The sequence below is a fragment of the Populus nigra genome, chromosome 10 (genome assembly GCF_951802175.1).
Source record: "Populus nigra chromosome 10, ddPopNigr1.1, whole genome shotgun sequence".
Lineage (NCBI taxonomy): Eukaryota > Viridiplantae > Streptophyta > Magnoliopsida > Malpighiales > Salicaceae > Populus > Populus nigra.
In genome coordinates this window covers 12,627,273-12,646,387 of record NC_084861.1, presented here as the reverse complement: position 1 = coordinate 12,646,387, position 19,115 = coordinate 12,627,273, and the positions used below count along the sequence as shown (strand labels likewise).

Genomic DNA, 19,115 nt, shown 5'->3' with positions numbered 1-19,115 from the left:
TGCCAAGCGTGCTTCCAGAAGTAAGACGGTACCGTATTGACGTGTTTGATTGTGGACTTTTTTTTTTTGTTTTTTTCCTTAGACTGGATGTCCATTGATTTGTTTTTGATAAGTTTACATTTCATGAGATCAAAACAGTGAATGGGAATAATGTGGTGTTCGGTGGGAAGTTAAAAAAAATGGGATGAATTATCATAAAAATAATTATTATATATTATACGAGTAGATTTTTAAGGATATTTGGTATATAATAAATTGAAGAGTAAATTGCTACTAAAAATGGAAAAAATTAATTAAATCATTAATAATGATTGATGAGGTAAAAAATAAATGCTTATTTGATGTGTATTTTGAGACAAAAATAAGAGGTGATAAAATATAATCACTGGACATTTATATAAATCTAAAATCTTAACGACCGGGAAATCCTTTTGAGGGCATAATTTTGCACTGTGTTTTCTTTTCTGTCGACCGGTTCAAATGAACCTTTGGCTACATAGAAACAGTCCTGTCTCATTATGTGACAATTAAGAAAAATGATCACTGTGACTAAAACTTGTTTTACTAAATAAAGCTATTGAGACAACAATGGTGATGTTAATTTTACTTGCACAACTTTGCATGGCTAAATGATGTTATAGATCAAGACCATCTAAGTTAAACCAATTAACTTGATACACCAAATAAACTAAAATAATGCTAGCAGCTATGGATATATAAACTTGATACACCAAATAAACTAATATATAAACTTGCATATATTATGGATTATTTTCAATGATGATGGGTGAAGCTAGCAGCATTCCCCTCCCCTTTTATAGTTTCAATAACTTATTTAGAAGGGCGAACTTGATAATGCTAGCATCCAGCTAAATAAAAATTTGACTCCATCAAAGAAACAATCATAAGGAGAAGAAATGTAATGACAAGGCTCCATTCAGGCAGGCCTTGTTTTCCTCGTACTAGTGGCCACCCTTCATCAGCAAAAATGGAGCACCCTGACAAGTTCTTCCTTCATCATGAACAGAACAGCGGCGGCAAGAACACTCTGCACAATTTTCGTGCTCATGCCTTTATAGAACCCATGGAACCCTTCATAGCGAATCATCTTAAGGATAGCGTCCAATGTACCTAGATAAAGGGGAAAGAATGAAACAATGATCATCAAGATGAATCTGAGAAACTTTTAAAATTAATGGAAATGCAGTGTGTTCTCAAGCATAGATGGTAAAAGAACTCAGGGCACAGTATTTGTCACTATCCACCACATGTTGGCACTTGGCACAGCATCCCAGCCAAAATCGCTATGGATATAACAATTTTGACCTTGCACAGTTTATCAAATAAGTCCATCACGTAAAAGGCTTTGCCAATTTATAAGGTAGTTGGAGCATGTTAATTCCATAATTTATTAGGTAATTAAAATTCACAAAAATAGTTCAAACCTTCATAGTGATGTCTTTTGTCTCCAGTTGTAATTTGTTTTGCTTGAAGCCTCGACTGAAAATACAAAGGAATCAGTAAGGAAAAAAGAGCAGTCCCCTACGAACAAAAGTTGGTTTTCTACTTGACGAGCACAAATTTTTTGGAACAAATGAAAGGACATTTGGCTTTTTGCCGACCAAATATTTGATTCTATCGTTTACTTCTTTGTCTTCATATTTGTTTTTCTCCTCTCCCCATGTGACAATTGAATTCTAAGAAAAGGGTCGATATAAAATTACTTGTAGAAGCTCTCTGCTTCTAGCTTTCTGATAACTTCCATTGCCTGACACGACAATTGATGAATCCACATTAAACTTTTAGTTATTGTGTGTCCAAGTCACGGGGTAATTATTAGTTTTGGTTAGTGAAGGAAGGAATTCTAAGAAAAGGGTCGATATAAAATTACTTGTAGAAGCTCTCTGCTTCTAGCTTTCTGATAACTTCCGTTGCCTGACACAGCAATTGATGAATCCACATTAAACTTTTAGTTACTGTGTGTCTAAGTCACGGGGTAATTATTAGTTTTGGTGAGTGAAGGAAGGAAGCATTTTGTGAGTTCACTCGCAAACCCTCACGGTAAATCAGTTTTCAAGTCTCTGTAGCATTAGCATCCCATTATAACATTTCATTTACCTTTACCACTAGAAGAGGATATGTTACAACAGTAGCTCCAAGCTTTGCTAAAGCTCCAAGAAGAAATATCTGGCAAAAAACCAGGCAATTTATTCAGCTATTAAATCAAGCTACTAAAAAAGGAAGGATGCAAAACAATTATGTGATTGTTGAAATAACAGCTTGGGAATATGAAACAAATAAGAAGTAGGGAGATCGAGAACCAGAGAAAACAAAAGGAAAGCTAACCTCCAAAGCACTAACTCCGGTGTCACCCTGCGTAACCAAGACACACTTTGTCTTCAACTTCTTCAACATAGTTTCATACAGCATGAATTGTATTGAAGGGTTGCTGACCTGCAAGTAGCAAGGCAATCAGTGATAATCATCAACGGATTTAAGAACTAATTATTACATACCATGATTAATGTTGGGAAAACACCTTTCCAAAAGCCCCAAATTCCTGCTTCATCATAGAGTTCTTGAGTCTGTAAACATTATCTTCATTAAAGAAAACACAAAGGCAAAACTCTTGCATTATGCCTCCCATCAATAAGGTAGAACATATTTAAACCACAAATATGTGTAGTAAAGTGATATGACAAAGTCATCCTTTTTTGTGAGTTATCGCAATTATCACATACATGTAAATAAAATAAAATTACAGTGGCACTATGAATCAATAAACACGTTTATTGATGACATTATTTTTAAAAAAAAATCCTTAATCACCAGCAGCCCAACAAATGCTGCTTTTTAAAGCTCGGAGAGAAAAGCACATATATAATTTCTCTTGCTAGTCTTAAATCAATTGAAGAGAGGTTTTATTCAATTATTCAATAACTTTACATGATGATGGCATTCTCAAGACTTGAACCTATGCTTTTGTAGTTCAAATCTAAGACTTTCACCAATTCATTAACAGATAAACCCGCCCCTTCATTATCCTTTTTATTACTTCAGTTTCAGAATTACAGCATTGCATATGCTTGTGTAGCTATCCACCACCAGAGACTATGATTATTTAGTTATGTGCTCATGCAATAAGGCAATATAAATCTAGTAGAAAGAGTTTCCACCTAATTTATTAACTTCAACTGCACTTTGATAGTATTAGAGTACACTAGTAAGTTCTTCGAGTTTCAGATGAGTAAATAAAATAGAGCCATAAATTGCCATTTAACTGCACCTACCGCGTGGCCAGCTCTGTATGGAGGAGGTTCTATTGGATCTAATACTTTCTCAGCTGGGGCAATGGATGAGTGACTAAGCTGAGACTTCTTTGAGTTCTTCCTATGAGTCTGCAACACAAAAGTAGTTTAAATTTCAAATATCAAACTAAGTAGAGCAACAAACTTGCTTATCATTGAGTTTTATATTTGTATACCTGTTTTATAAACAGTCACATTTACATGTACAACATATAGGTACTAAACAGAGAAAAAAGAGTGAACGGTTTAAGAACGAAGACTTGACTAAGCAGCGGATGGCAAGCTTTGTGTTATTTCCATGCTATGAAGCATATTTAGACAATCAGCGTGGAGATTAAGACTTCGTAGTTCACTATAAAAGATTGAAACTGAAGATGTCAGCTAGCTCTTTACCTGCATACGTGTGACAAACCCATATGGGATTTGTCAGCAGCACATTTGTACCACTACACAAAGAAAGCATCAAACAAGAAATCATCAGAGTCACAACGAGCAAAGAGTTTAAATAAAAACATGGATCATAGGGCAAATGAAATTCGTGCTAACTTGTTTTCATATTGCGATCCAGTACAAGAGCTTTTAAAGCCATCGCTATAACTGTTATAGGCAGTGAATTACAATTGAAGAAACCCTGACAAAATTTGACCTAAGCATGTACACGATACTTATCAGACACAGACATGAGCTGTGCGATTGAGAATTACTGCCCCCCCATGATTGAATGAAGTGGGCATGGCACAGTTGCAAATGATAACTGTTAAATAATATTTATATGGTCTTATTTATTAAGGGTAGAATAGTACTTTCAGTTTGACCTATATATACTCTATTTGTATTTAGGTTAAGACTAAGCATTTATAATATACAGATTATTCAGAATTCTAGCCTCCTTTTCTCTATTTGATCTCAATTAATTTAACATGGTATCAGAGCTGGTTTTATGAAACGAGGCTTAATCCCAAGCACAAATTTTGTCTTCCGCTTCTGCAAAATTTGGTATTTTGTCAGTTTCTGCAATTATTTTGGTATTTCGTCTACCCTTCAGCTTTTGCAATTTGGTATTTGCGTTCAGTTTCTGCAAATTGGTTTTGTGTTTTGGAGTAATCGTTTAATTTTGAGAAGATATTTGTTTAGTTTCTGCAATCTCTGTTCAGTTTCTGCAATTTGGTATTTTGTTTTCCGCTGCTTTTGCATTCTGGTTCTCTGTGATTGTTAATTATGGCTACTGAAAGAGATGATTCGCTTCAGTTTGTGAGTGTGAGGTTGGATGGGAAGAACTATTCGTATTGTAGCTATGTAATGCGAAATTTTCTTAAGGGTAAGAAGATGTGGGGGTATGTTAGTGGAACTTATATAATACCTAAGAATATTGAGGAGGGGGATGTTGTTTTGATAGATACATGGGAAGCAAATAATGCAAAGATCATTATTTGGATCAACAATTCTGTTGAGCATTCGATAGGTACGCAGTTGGCGAAGTATGAGACAACAAAAGAGGTTTGGGATCATCTGCAAAGGTTATTCACGCAATCAAATTTTGCAAAACAGTACCAATTAGAGAATGACATACGAGCTCTTCATCAGAAGAATATGAGTATTCAAGAGTTTTATTCTGCTATGACAGATCTTTGGGATCAATTGGCTCTTACAGAATCAGCAGAATTAAAGGCATGTGGTGCCTATATTGAGCGTAGAGAGCAGCAACGATTGGTACAGTTTTTAACAGCGCTTCGCAGTGACTTCGAAGGACTTAGAGGTTCAATTCTGCATCGTACTCCACTGCCTTCTGTTGACTCTGTTGTCAGTGAGTTATTGGCTGAAGAAATACGTCTTCAGTCTTATTCTGAAAAGGGAATTCTTTCTGCTTCAAATCCTTCTGTACTAGCAGTACCTTCTAAGCCATTCTCTAATCATCAGAACAAGCCTTACACAAGGGTTGGCTTTGATGAGTGCAGTTTCTGTAAGCAGAAAGGTCATTGGAAGGCTTAGTGTCCTAAGTTGAGACAGCAGAATCAAGCTTGGAAGTCTAGCAGTCAGTCACAATCTAATGCTCATCGACCACCTCAGGATTATAAACCACCACACCACAATACTGCAGCAGTAGCTTCCCCAGGCTCTATTACCGATCCTAATACTTTGGCTGAGCAATTTCAGAAGTTTCTCTCCTTGCAGCCACAAGCAATGTCCGCTTCTTCCATAGGTCAGTTGCCTCATAATTCCTCAGGTATGTCACACTCTGAATGAGTCTTGGATTCTGGTGCTTCCCATCATATGTCTCCAGATTCCTCATCTTTTACCTCAATGTCCCCTTTGTCCTCCATTCCTGTTATGACTGCTGATGGCACTCCCATGCCCTTAGCAGGTGTTGGTTCTGTTGTCACACCTCACTTGTCTCTCCCTAATGTTTATCTTATTCCAAAACTCAAATTGAATCTTGCGTCTGTTGGTCAAATATATGATTCTGGTGATTATTTAGTCATGTTTTCTGGTTCTTTTTGTTGTGTACAGGATCTGCAGTCTCAGAAGCTGATTGGGACAGGCCGTAGGGAGAATGGACTATATATTTTGGATGAGTTAAAAGTGCCAGTTGCTGCTGCTACCGCTGCTACTACTATTGCTGATTTGTCTTCTTTTCGTTTGAGTCTTTCATCTTCTAGTTTTTATTTATGGCATTCCCGTCTAGGTCATGTTTCATCTTCTCGTTTGAGATTTTTGGCATCCACAGGAGCTTTATGAAATTTGAAAACTTGTGACATTTCTGATTGTAGTGGATGTAAACTGGCAAAATTTTCTGCTTTACCTTTTAATCAAAGTATTTCTGTTTCATCTTCACCATTTGATTTGATTCATTCTGATATATGGGGACCTTCTCCTGTTTCCACAAAAGGAGGGTCTTGATATTATGTCTCTTTTATTGATGATCATACTCGTTATTGTTGGGTTTATTTAATGAAACATCGTTCTGAATTCTTTGAGATATATGCAGCTTTTCGAGCTCTTATCAAAACTCAACATTCTGCTGTGATCAAATGCTTTAGATGTGATTTGGGTGGGGAATACACCTCTAATAAATTTTGTCAAATGCTTGCCTTAGATGGAACCATCCACCAAACTTCATGTACAGATACTCCTGAACAAAATGGTGTAGCTGAAAGAAAACATAGGCACATTGTTGAAACTGCTCGTTCTCTCTTGTTGTCTGCCTTTGTTCCTAGTGAGTTTTGGGGAGAAGCTGTTCTTACTGCTGTAAGTTTCAATTCCATCTTCTCATAGTTTGGATCTATCTCCTTTTGAAAAGTTATATGGGCATGTCCCTGATTATTCCTCATTTAGAGTTTTTGGTTGTACTTGTTTCATTCTTCGTCCTCATGTAGAACGCAGTAAGCTATCCTCTCGATCCGCTATTTGTGTCTTTCTAGGTTATGGTGAAGGTAAAAAGGGGTATCGTTGTTTTGATCCAATAACTCAGAAACTTTATGTGTTTCGTCATGTTGTCTTCCTTGAGCATATACCTTTCTTTTCTATTCCATCCACTACTCATAGCCTGACAAAATCTGATCTTATTCATATAGATCCTTTTTCTGAGGATTCTAGTAATGATACCTCTCCCTATGTTCGATCAATTTGTACTCATAACTCTGCAGGTACTGATGCTTTACTCTCTAGCACATCTGAAGCTCCATTCTCATCTACAGCCCCTCAAGCTTCATCTGAGATTGTGGATCCACCTCCACATCAGTCCATCCGCATTCGTAAGTCCATAAAACTACCAGATTTTGCTTATTCTTGTTATTCTTCATCATTTACTTCCTTTTTAGCTTCTATTCATTGTCTCTTTGAGCCCTCTTCCTATAAAGAGGCAATTCTTGATCCGCTTTGGCAGCAAGCTATGGATGAGGAACTTTCTGCTTTGCATAAGACAGATACTTGGGATCTGGTTCCTCTACCTTCTGGTAAGAGTGTTGTTGGTTGTCGTTGGGTGTATAAGATCAAGACTAATTCTGATGGGTCTATTGAGCGATATAAAGCTAGGCTGGTTGCAAAAGGATACTCTCAACAGTATGGTATGGACTATGAGGAGACATTTGCCCCGGTTGCAAAAATGACTACTATTCGCACTCTTATTGCCGTAGCTTCGGTTCGTCAGTGGCATATTTCTCAGCTTGATGTTAAAAATGCATTCTTGAATGGAGATCTTCAAGAAGAAGTTTATATGGCACCCCCTCCTGGTATTTCACATGACTCTGGATATGTTTGTAAGCTTAAGAAAGCATTATATGGTCTCAAACAAGCACCTCGTGCTTGGTTTGAGAAATTCTCTATTGTGATCTCGTCTCTTGGCTTTGTTTCTAGCAGTCATGATTCTGCTCTTTTTATTAAGTGCACTGATGCAGGTCGTATCATTCTGTCTTTATATGTTGATGACATGATTATTACTGGTGATGATATTGATGGTATTTCAGTTTTGAAGACAGAGTTGGCTAGACGATTTGAAATGAAGGATTTGGGTTATCTTCGATATTTCCTGGGTACTGAGGTAGCATACTCACCTAGAGGTTACCTTCTTTCTCAGTCGAAATATGTTGCAGATATTCTTAAGCGGGCTAGACTTACTGATAACAAAACTGTAGATACTCCTATTGAGGTTAACGCAAGGTACTCTTCTTCTGATGGTTTACCTTTGATAGATCCTACTTTATACCGCACTATTGTTGGGAGTTTGGTATATCTCACCATTACTCGTCCAGATATTGCATATGTTGTTCATGTTGTTAGTCAGTTTGTTGCTTCTCCTACTACTGTTCACTGGGCAGCTGTTCTTCGTATTTTACGATATCTTCGGGGTACAGTTTTTCAGAGTCTTTTACTTTCATCCACCTCTTCCTTGGAGTTGCGTGCATACTCTGATGCTGATCATGGTAGTGATCCCACAGATCGCAAGTCTGTTACCGGGTTCTGTATCTTTTTAGGTGATTCTCTTATTTCTTGGAAGAGCAAGAAACAATCTATTGTTTCTCAATCATCCACCGAAGCAGAATATCGTGCCATGGCATCTACTACCAAAGAGATTGTTTGGTTACGTTGGTTACTTGCTGATATGGGAATTTCCTTTTCTCATCCTACTCCTATGTATTGTGACAACCAGAGTTCTATTCAGATTGCTCATAACTCGGTTTTTCATGAGCGCACTAAGCACATTGAGATCGATTGTCATCTTACTCGTCATCATCTCAAACATGGCACCATTGCTTTGCCTTTTGTTCCTTCTTCCTTGCAGATTGCTGATTTCTTTACTAAGGCGCATTCCATCTCTCGTTTTCGTTTTCTGGTTGGCAAACTCTCGATGCTTGTAGCTGCCGCATCGTGAGTTTGAGGGAAGATGTTAAATAATATTTATGTGGTCTTATTTATTAAGGGTAGAATAGTACTTTCAGTTTGACCTATATATACTCTATTTGTATTTAGCTTAAGACTAAGCATTCATAATAGACAGATTATTCAGAATTCTAGCCTCCTTTTCTCTATTTGATCTCAATTAATTTAACAATAACAACCTTGCAGTCGTTCACAGTAACATTGCAATGCTATCATTGTAATAGGCAATGTATTAGAATTGAAGAAACCCTTCAAAATAAAAATTGGCCTCAGCATGTACAGAACACTTATCAAACACATATATAAGGTGGCATGATTGAAAATGATTGTCCCTTATGATTGACTGGGGTCAACATGATGCATAGTTGCAGCTGGTACAACCCTGTGAACCATAAATGCTTTTATAGTTCACGGGTACAATGAAATGGTTTCATACAGACTTTATGAACAAAGTAAATTACCCAGCTAAGGCAGCCACCACAAGAGATGACAACATCCCAACTGATCCATCACCAATTCCATTCATCTTCTGTTCACGAGCTATAGCTTCAGCTCTATCCCTGAATACTTGATAGAAATAATAGTAAACACCCTGTATCATAAAAATGAAAGCAAGTAAGAGATCACAAAACAATGCAAAAGAAGTGTTGAAAATTATGCAAGCCAAAATGATCAAATGCGTAACGTAACTTATCATATTAAATTTTAAGTCATTAAATTTTCTTTAAAACAATTTTCTTTTCTATTCACTGGAGTTTCGGTGTATAGCAATCAGTCCTAGAAAAAAAATCTAACACGGGTCATGCTTTATGGATTGACTGTGGTTATTAGAATTTAGAACTATAACATGGGAGTAGCAGAGAGAGATGTACAGTAAGTCACAGACTCACAGCATTGAATGCACATTTTTCAGTGTCCAGAGGAGCACACACCATTTTCATTGAGAATCACAACGCTTTATCTCTAACTGAACTATGCCAGCAGATACAACAATTTGCAAATCTCTGCGTGTCATGCCTAACTTTATTTCTATTATCATATTAAACAAGTGCCATGCCTAACTTTATTTCTATTATCATATTAAACAAATTGCAGTCCAACCTATTATAAACTTCCAAACTCTGGCTTCTAATTTCTATTTCCACCACATTTTTGGCAACCAAACAAATTTTAAAAAAATGAAACTATTTAATCCATGCTAGCAAGAAAAACGAAAGTTCAAAAAGAAATTAAGATGCTAAAATGGCTTCACCTGAGAACAAGCTGTGCCTACTACTGATGGCGCTAATCCGCTATACAATCGTCCCCATCCTTCATTCTTGATTACCCACATATCATTCAATCGAAAAACTAAAAATCAAAACTAGAATCTTAAAGCTCTAATAATATAAGAAATAACTTCATCAAAAATTTGAAGACAGTGAAAGCTAAATAATAAATTACAGAGATGAAAAGAGAAAAATCGAGCACAGAACCTGACACGTTAGCTCAATAGTTCCATGCTTCCTCTTCTGCCTTTTCACATCACGCTCCGTTTGTTGCCGAGTATTTACCTGCACATATCAAATCATTGATAATTAACAGCGGATGTTAACAAAAACAATTCTCTTGGAAAAACAAAAACAAAATTCAAAGGAGCATAATAGATCGTGAGATGTACAGTTTGAAGAGGATATGTGATAAGCTGAGCTATGATCCCGCCGCCGGCTCCGGCGAGTCCATTTATCAAAGCGTCTGACATGTCAATCAAATAGGGGAAATTTTCTTTAGTTTCTCGGGAAAGTGCAGAGGAAGGAAAATGAAAGAGAGAGATCATCTAAATTTGGGAGAGAAAAAGGGAGAACGAGTGAGTGTACGAAAGAGGCGTGTATGTTTTTTATTTTTATTTTTATCTTTATCTTTATCTTTATCTTAAGAAGGAGATATTTGTTAAAAACGACATACTGATCTCCGTCTTCAGTGTAGAAAGCAGCTCGCAAATGCTTGAAGGGGATGCTGCCCCGCGCCATCAAAGGCCGCCATGTTTTGTTTCCTATTCTGTTTTGGAAAAGCAAACGAGCGGTTTTGGTTGTTGAGACCATGGCTTTTTACCGTTTTGTCCTCCTTTTATGTGCTCCTATCCTGTCTGAATTGCGGAGTATATCCAGTTCCTTTTTGCCGTTTGTCTGAATTACGGAATTTATCCTTCTATTTTTTTTTTCTCTTTTGGGGACTTTATCCTTTTAAAATTATTGAATCAATGATTGCGTGTCTTAAGTCACTTAGGAAGCCTTTAACAATGTCGTAAAAATGCTATTTATTAAAATTTTATTTTATATTTAAAATTAGTTTTTTTATTTTTTTTATTTAATTTGATGTGTCAATTTTATAAATAAATTTTAAAAAATAAAAAATATTATTTTTATATATATCCAATTAAAAAACATTTTTATTTTTCTTATTTTTCACGTCATGGGAGAAAAAAGATGCATTGATGTGGTATTTGAGAAGAGAAATTAATGAATCCATGTTTAATAAAAACCTTAAGTTAATTTTTTTATGATATATGTGTTGTTGATTTTTTTTAGAGATAATAACTGGAAAAATAAATAAATAAATGTCATGGTTTTAACAATCAATGTCTATATATTTTTTTCGACGATTACTTAAAGTCTAGCAATGAACTTCTTTATGGATGTCAATTAAAGTACTTGTTGAATGATGATATGTCATAGTTTGACTAGATTTGTTTCACAAAGTTTATTTTGTCAGATTGATAGAAGGTGATTTTGGAGTTTTTTTCCCTTATATTTTTTTTTCAATCTCTTTAACATTTCCAGAAAATTTAATTAGCAATTGTTTTGGAATTTAATATACATAAAAAATTATATTATTTTAGGGGTAATTGCTACTTAAAGAGGAAACCAATTTCCATCTTAATCTTTTTTTTAATATAATAATATCTTCAATTATGTTAAAAAATATTGTTTTGATTTTTTTCATGTCTATTTCTTTCCATATAGTAAATACCAATAGTTTTTATATATATTATCATCTCTTTAATCTCCCTGTAATTACATTGCATTGTAAGAAGTAACCATGCGGGTAAAGGAAGACCTTGGTTGATGTTAAAATCGTTTCATATTATGATATTGATTGTTTTTTAAAATATATTTTATTTAAAAATATATTATAATAATATATTTTTAAAAAAATTATTTTTAATATCAACATATAAAAATAATTTTTTAAAAAAATATAATATTTTTTTTAAATATTTTTAAAATATAAAAATAAACATTCAATATTTCTAAAATTTGGCTCACGGTATTGGAGCACATCCATTGCCAATTAATGGACTGTTAACAGTAAACAATGGAACTCTAAGAGGTATAACTAGAGCCGAGTAAAAAAATTTAAAAATTGATTAAATTAAGAAAATTGAAAAAAAAAATAATTAAAAAAACTGAATCATAAAAAATAACCGATTAAACCGATTAAAATTTTTAAAAAATTGATCGGTTCGATTTTATAAGCTTGAAACCGAAAAACCGAGCCAAACTATTTTGAACCGGGTTTTGTCCTACAAAACCGAACTGAAACTGGTTCGTTTGAATTGGTTTCGGTTCGGTTTTGTTTTTTTTAAATAATTTCAGTTTGAATACTTTTTTTTGATAAAAAATGAACTAAACTGAAAATAATCACTCTTAGATGTGACTCAACTGGTCAGACTCTGGATTTGCTCCATAGATGTTACCAGTTTGAGTCTTACAAACTTCAGAGCTATTGAAGGTTTATATAATCATTAATTTTAAAACTTATAAAATTAATCAAGATATACACAAACTGGTATATTTAACATGGAGTAACTTACATTCGTGTGGATTGGAAAGTGCAAGAATGAGGAGAGCGTGTTGCAAGTAAATTCCAAACGTGCAGACACATGTGTGTACCGAACGTGTTACAAGATTGTTTTTTTTTAAAAAAAAAACTTAATTTTTTAGTGTTTTTATATTAATATTAAAAAATTTTAAAAATTTTATTTTAATATATTTTCAAATAAAAAGTATTTTAAAAAATAACTTTAGACTATAAATGTGTTTGATAACTCGTGCAATATGGTTATGCAAAAATAATTTTTAATTAAAATTAATTAAAATGATTTTTTTATTATTTAAAAATATCTAAAAAAATATTAATTTAATATTTTTAAAAAATAAATTTTAAAAATATTTAAAAAAAAACAATTGAATCATAAAAACCAAACACCCTTTAAAGAACAAGAGTGTAAAAGCCAGAGAGAAAAAAAAAGAAAAAAGAAGCAACCCACGGTCAAGAACTCGACTGTGCATCCCTGTCGAGGCATACTGGAACTTTAGATTGAACTTATTGGCAATAATTTTATAGGCTGTAGAAGAACACACTAGATTTGAACCTGCAAGCAATTATTGGTGTGTTATGTTGTTTTTTTGCGTTCAGTCGAATTATTCAAGACGATTCACATTACGATAAGGTTTTAGGTACCGCGGCTGCGGCCGCGTTCCCAAAAAATTTGAAATTTTTTTTTTTTTTTTTAAAAAAAATTTAATATGGTTTGTACGTTTTGGATCGTTTTGATGTGCTGATGTCAAAAATGATTTTTAAAAAATAAAAAAACATCGTTGGCATGCATTTTGGCACGAAAAGTTATTTAAAAAGCACCCGCAACCACACTGCCAAACACGCTCTTAATTTATATACATAATGATTGTGTCGTAGATACTGTAGAGAATCAAGTTACTGTTACTAGAATCCAGGCAGAATATCAGGAAGATCAGAGAAATCTTAGCGGCAGATCAGGAGCCTAATAACGAGGAAGATAAGATCCCTGGCTGTAACAAGTTCTTGAACTTGTATTCTTTGAAATAGAAATAAATCTATATTTATACTTCCAGCTATACAGATACAAAAGGATATAAGAAAAACATTGAGATTATTCTCAATACTCTGTCTCTAAGCTTATTCTTCAGATATAGACTCAGCTTTGTCTTCGATGTTGCTTTGTGCTCAGTGGATTAAAATTAATAACCCTAGTTCCATTTTTAATTAACGTTTGAGCTATTTTTCAGTATTAGCTATTAGGCTACACTAGCAAACAAGAACAGCTTTTTTTTCTTTTGTAGGTTTAATGAAAAATATGTAAGCTCGATTTTGTTTGTTTTATACATAGTAATTAACTAGTATCTAATCAAGTAGTTAACAATCTTAAATATTTCAAAATTATAAATATTGGTTATTTTAGTTTAGGTGTGTCAGATCTTAGTTTTATGGATTTCAATTAGATTATTTTTTATTAATAAAAAAATACATGGAATGTTTTGATAACTTCTCCTCGTCTACTTTTTTTTTTATATGATATTTGTGTCCATACTCCAATTCATATTTTTATACTTTCAAGTAAGCAATTTCGATAGTTTATTGGAGAAGTCATTTATCATAAACTTTCCAAGGCACGCTAAAATGAAAAAGAAAATCAAGGGCGAGAATAAAGTGTAATTATTGTCATCCATGGAGTAAACAAAATAAAAAATTAAAGGTTTGTTGATGAAAAGAGGACAAGTGACACGAGGTAAGTAGATAAATGACCCGACAAAATTGTTTTATGGAACAGGAGAAAAATGTACCGCTAGGAAAACTTTTTCTAGTTAAAAACCCGGCATGTATGGTGAGTTGATCCAAAATTAGAACTGGTCAGGATTTATAAAAAAATAAAAATAATTAAAAATTCAGCTACCTAGTAAAAAATCTAGTTGTAATTCATTGATTATTTTTTAATTTTTTATTAAAATAATATCTTTTTGATTTATAAAAAATAAAATTAACCTAGATAATCAGGTCAAGATTTATAATCTGATCTTAAACGGATTGACCACCAGACAGACATGGTTTAAAAACACTGGAAAAGGTAAATTTTACATCTATTAACTCAAAGTTGTCTGTAATAACAAAAATAAAGACGCAGAGTCTGAACTGACCTCCTGATACAAATACAAGGGCCAAGATAATGTTTTTCCACGCGTAAAAGTCCTTCGTAGTTTTCCTTTCCTCTTCCCTCTCCCCATATCCAATACTCGCAGCGCACGTTAGTTAGCATCACCAACAATGGCCACCTCTCGCCCTCCCCCCCCAGTACCTCTCGATCTCGACCTCACAATAATCTCTGCAAAACACCTCAAAAACGTAAACTGGAAAACTGGAGACCTCAAACCATACGCAGTCTTCTGGGTCGACCCGAGCCGAAGACTCTCAACAAAATCCGACGAATCCGGTTCGACCCGACCCGTCTGGAACGAGCGATTCACGCTCCCTCTCACCTTCGCTCTTCGCGACTCCTTCCTTACCCTAGAAATCTTCCATTCCAAGCCAAGCGAAACCCCCAAACCCCTCGTTGGCACTCTCCGGGTCGCATTAAAAGATTTATCCGACCCCGATGACTCAAACCGGGTCCGAACTCTTGAACTAACCCGACCCTCTGGTCGCCCTCAGGGTAAAATCAGAATCAAACTCGGTGTGCGTGAAAGACCGTTTTCTCCTCATCCACCGCCGCAGCCAGTTTACGGAATTACCGCTCCACAGAGCTATTATTACAGTGGCGCCGCTATACCACCACCTCCTGACTATAGGCGCCTGTCTATGGCGCTTCCAGCGTCGCTTTCTCCCCCTCCCCCACCCGCACCGCATTATGGTCCCTACCACGACGCCTACCCTCCTCCGTATTATCCAGGATATCACTCCTCTGCGCCGCCGCCACCCACGCCGCCAAGGCCCTTTTTGGATCGGACGATGGGTAGTTACGGCAGTGGGCCCTCTGCACCGGTTGATTATGGTAGTTATGATACTCAGAGGGAGAGGCATAAAGGAGGGAAGAGTATGGGGTTTGGAACGGGATTGGCTGTGGGTGCCGTTGCTGGGACTCTAGGTGGACTTGCATTGGAAGAGGGATTGAAACACGAGGATGAGAAAATCGCACAGAAAGTGGAGAATGATCTCGCTGCGCGTGACGATTATAGTGATTATCGTGCTGATTACGGATGTTAAATTGTGGTTTGGTGAGGAGTTATTTACCGTGTTTAATTTGTCATTCCACGGGTTTATATATGTATAATCTATGGTTAATCTGGGTGCTCCTGCTCGAGATTTCAACATTTTATTGAAAGGAATAAAATCTGCTTTTATCTGCTTTTGCTGCATCTATATGATCGTTAATTTTAGTGGGATTATGATAATTATTCTGTATGTACATGAGTTTGATTGAGTTCAACTACCAAGCAAGTCCTGTGATATAACTCTACATTAGTACAGGTTCAGGTTTTCGGTTTGAGTTGAGTCGTTTTGATTTACTCTGCGTGTATTTTGATGCTTGGATTGCTTTTAATTAGTTTGGCAACTCTAGGGCCTGATGTTCTTGATTGTTAGTGGCATCCTACACCCTTTCCATTGATCTAGTTGGCTTCAAACTTGAACAACAAATGAGGCGGCTGCAATGTGAAGGGCGAAATGAACGTGTCAAATATTTGTCTAGTTCTAAGGCCTGCCTCATTATCCCCTCTCTTAATGGAGGAGTTGGAACTAAATTCCTATTTCTTTTTGAGACCTGTGCTTGCTGAGAGGGGAAGGGAGAAGGAAGTCGATCATTAACTTTGTGCTAGAAGTTTGAGTGATCAAATCAACTGTTTGATGCATTATATAAGGCTTCTGATATTTCTTCTTTCCTTCCATTTGTCTCTTTCTGAATGCCCTTTGTGCCTCTATTTCTCGCGAACCATGAAAGGTTAGTTTTGAAGAGAAGCAAACTAGTAGCTGGTTGTGCACTCAGTCAAAGAAAAGCAGAGTAATGCTGATATAGATGTTGTAGTGGCCTTGACAGCCAAAGCAATATGAATGTTGAGATGATCTGAGAAAGAGTGTTTGTTTTGTTTTCATCTGCTCATCCTTAGTGAATAATGCTGCTGTAGTGCTTGACTTTGCTGTTGCCTGCAACTTCATACAAGTTTATGCGCTGCTCAGTGATAGTTGTTTTCCTCTTCTTCATACCACCTTCTCGCTTTCATCAGTGGGTTTGCACTCTTCCTCTCCACATCACATCACCATTCTTTCGCGATTCCTCTGTATATGTTCAGCTTTGAATAGCCTCATTTTATTGGAAGATTCCTAAATGCAGAAACCGTGCTGTTTATCCAAGAGGAATGTTCTTAATGTATATATGTACCTTGTATCTGGTAACTTGCTAAACTCGTGGCAACATGAAGTTAGGGGAGATTTGATTCATTTCCGATAGGGTGCTTTGACCTTTATGAGTAGCCTTTCCCTGTGTTCTTTTTTCTATTGCATTTTATCTCATCATCATATAACATTATGTTATGCTATTTTTGAGAATCATTGTCAGTACCTACAATAATCCTTTGTTCTAAAGTCCACTGGCACCTCCTACTCATCCTTCATCTTTCTTGGTCTTAAACCTAATGCTTTCGACCCTGTTCTTTGTGTGCACTGCACACCAACCTAATACTCTTTGAGAAGTTATAGAATGGTGATGCTAATGGTGCATGTCCTAGCTGATTGTTATTTTGACCAATTAGATGTTAAGGGCATTTGCTCATTTTTTTCTCCCGTGGAGTGAGCATTGAAGCATGTGAAATTATTATCTCAGCATGCATGAATGAGAATATAATTTTTTAATTTGTATATACTTAACCATCTTGGTGCAAAATTTAGCTCTCTCCCACAAACACACGCACTCGTACACTAATACAAACACGCTAGTATATTGAATAAATTCTTGGAAAATGGAGGTAAGAAAGTATGGTTATCCCTAATTCCATGTAGATTTTGACGGAAGGAGTTGAGGTTGAGAAATATATTTGTGACAGTAGCCATCTCAAATTGAGAAAGAGTTGAGGCGGCAGCATTTTCTTATAGGCGGAGAAAACTAGTGGTTTTTGCTGTTATCTTTGTGTTACTGCTTTCTGCAGATTTTGACCTGGGAGTGCTGGTATCCTTTGTAATCTCAACGGATTGCCACTTTGACTGTCAACAAGAATTAATCAGACTCAGGATCAGTTTGGCTTGGAGGTTGATTGTTTCACTATTTGTACTTCTGCAGGCGTTGTCCTGCAATCTTTGTGTCCGGTGATGATCCGAAGTTCTCAGTTCTTGTTTGGTCTAATGTTGTTGGGGATGGTATCTGGCCATTATTGGATTCCTTCGCTATCATCTCTCTTTTGGAAGAGTAGGATCCGTGAAATGCGCTACTTCCAGAGGTAGGGAAGAGATTCAATCCCTTGGTCGTGGTGGATAAGATTGTTAAGAACAGCACAAAGCCAGCCTACAAATGGATTTGCCTGCCCAATAACCCTCCTATCTGTTATATCAAACCATTGCTTTAAAGAGGTCCAGGGAAGGGAAAATCATTTAGCTTTCATTATATTCAAAACCATTCTAACTGTTCTTCCCTCCGCAGGCGTACATGAGAAGAACGTGTGTTATAATAATCGGATTAACTTTTTAAAGTCAAATCTTCGTGTAGATCAGTAAATGTATAAAGAAAAAAGAATTATTTTCGACATAATCAACTGTTATGAGAACGCATTTTTACAGGCCATTTTCATTTTCTCTGTTTCACCCACCGAAAGGATGAAAAGATGTTTTGAGTGGACGGAAACAAGGCCCTAGAACCGACCGATATAGATAGGTAAGTAGGTAATATAGATTATTACAATACACATTTAGGACGGTAAGTAGGTAATAAAGATTACAGCACAGAACTCTAAGGACAGCGTAGCCTGTATTGCTGTGGTCGGTCCCTAGCTACTAAAAGTGGCAGAAGGAGAGGATCTAAAAAGGTCAACCCTGAAACCTTGTTTGGGCCTGAATATATTAATAACAGCACAGCGAACCACCTTTAAACAAAGTACATGCTTTGTTGCCTACCAAGCTTGAACTTCCCTTTTGGGCCCCAAACGACTCCTTTGTCTAAGCCTTACCATTATTTTATCGTCTTTGGATCTCGGAGGTCTCGAACAAACCTACCTATGAGATGAAAAGCAAAGCTATTATTATCATCTATTTCCTATTGCCTAGAAAACACTAAATAGGATGGGTGTTTTATTCTAGCATAAATTAAGCTGGGGGCATTGATGTTTTTTCTTTTTTTCATAATAAAAATATTATTTTATTGAAGTATAAATCGGATGCATGTTTTATTTTATATTATAAAGTATATTAATCTCACTTGTATAATTTTTTTAATTTTTTATATAAAAAACACATTAAACCCACCTGTATAACTGCGCGAATTAAATGGTTAATAAAACTTTCACAGCTAATCATAGTCCCATCTTTTTTTCTCTGTTTCTTTTCCTTTGTAATGAAAACAAGAATTAGAAAATGTCCATCTCTTGCTGTTCCGAAAAA

General features: G+C 35.7%; 2 protein-coding genes and 1 pseudogene across 2 annotated transcripts; 2 read left to right on the top strand and 1 right to left on the bottom strand.

Annotated features, from left to right (window-relative positions):
* Positions 1 to 726: 726 nt before the first annotated feature.
* On the bottom strand, positions 727 to 10,686 carry LOC133705320 (peroxisomal nicotinamide adenine dinucleotide carrier-like; annotated as a pseudogene).
* LOC133704146 (uncharacterized) lies at positions 4,608 to 6,094 on the top strand. The gene is made up of 2 exons (XM_062128905.1): positions 4,608 to 5,508; positions 5,817 to 6,094. Exon 1 carries the CDS (start codon positions 4,608 to 4,610, stop codon positions 5,295 to 5,297), a length of 690 nt encoding a protein of 229 aa, XP_061984889.1. The 3' UTR covers positions 5,298 to 5,508; positions 5,817 to 6,094.
* Positions 10,687 to 14,728: 4,042 nt separating the features above from the next.
* On the top strand, positions 14,729 to 15,892 carry LOC133705824 (protein SRC2 homolog). Its single transcript, XM_062131210.1, has one exon. It carries the CDS (start codon positions 14,805 to 14,807, stop codon positions 15,738 to 15,740), a length of 936 nt encoding a protein of 311 aa, XP_061987194.1. The 5' UTR covers positions 14,729 to 14,804; the 3' UTR covers positions 15,741 to 15,892.
* Positions 15,893 to 19,115: the final 3,223 nt, after the last annotated feature.

Excerpts from the sequence above, each read along its gene's own strand:
- LOC133705824 (XM_062131210.1), top strand. The coding sequence starts at position 14,805 with ATGGCCACCTCTCGCCCTCCCCCCCCAGTACCTCTCGATCTCGACCTC.
- LOC133704146 (XM_062128905.1), top strand. The coding sequence starts at position 4,608 with ATGCGAAATTTTCTTAAGGGTAAGAAGATGTGGGGGTATGTTAGTGGA.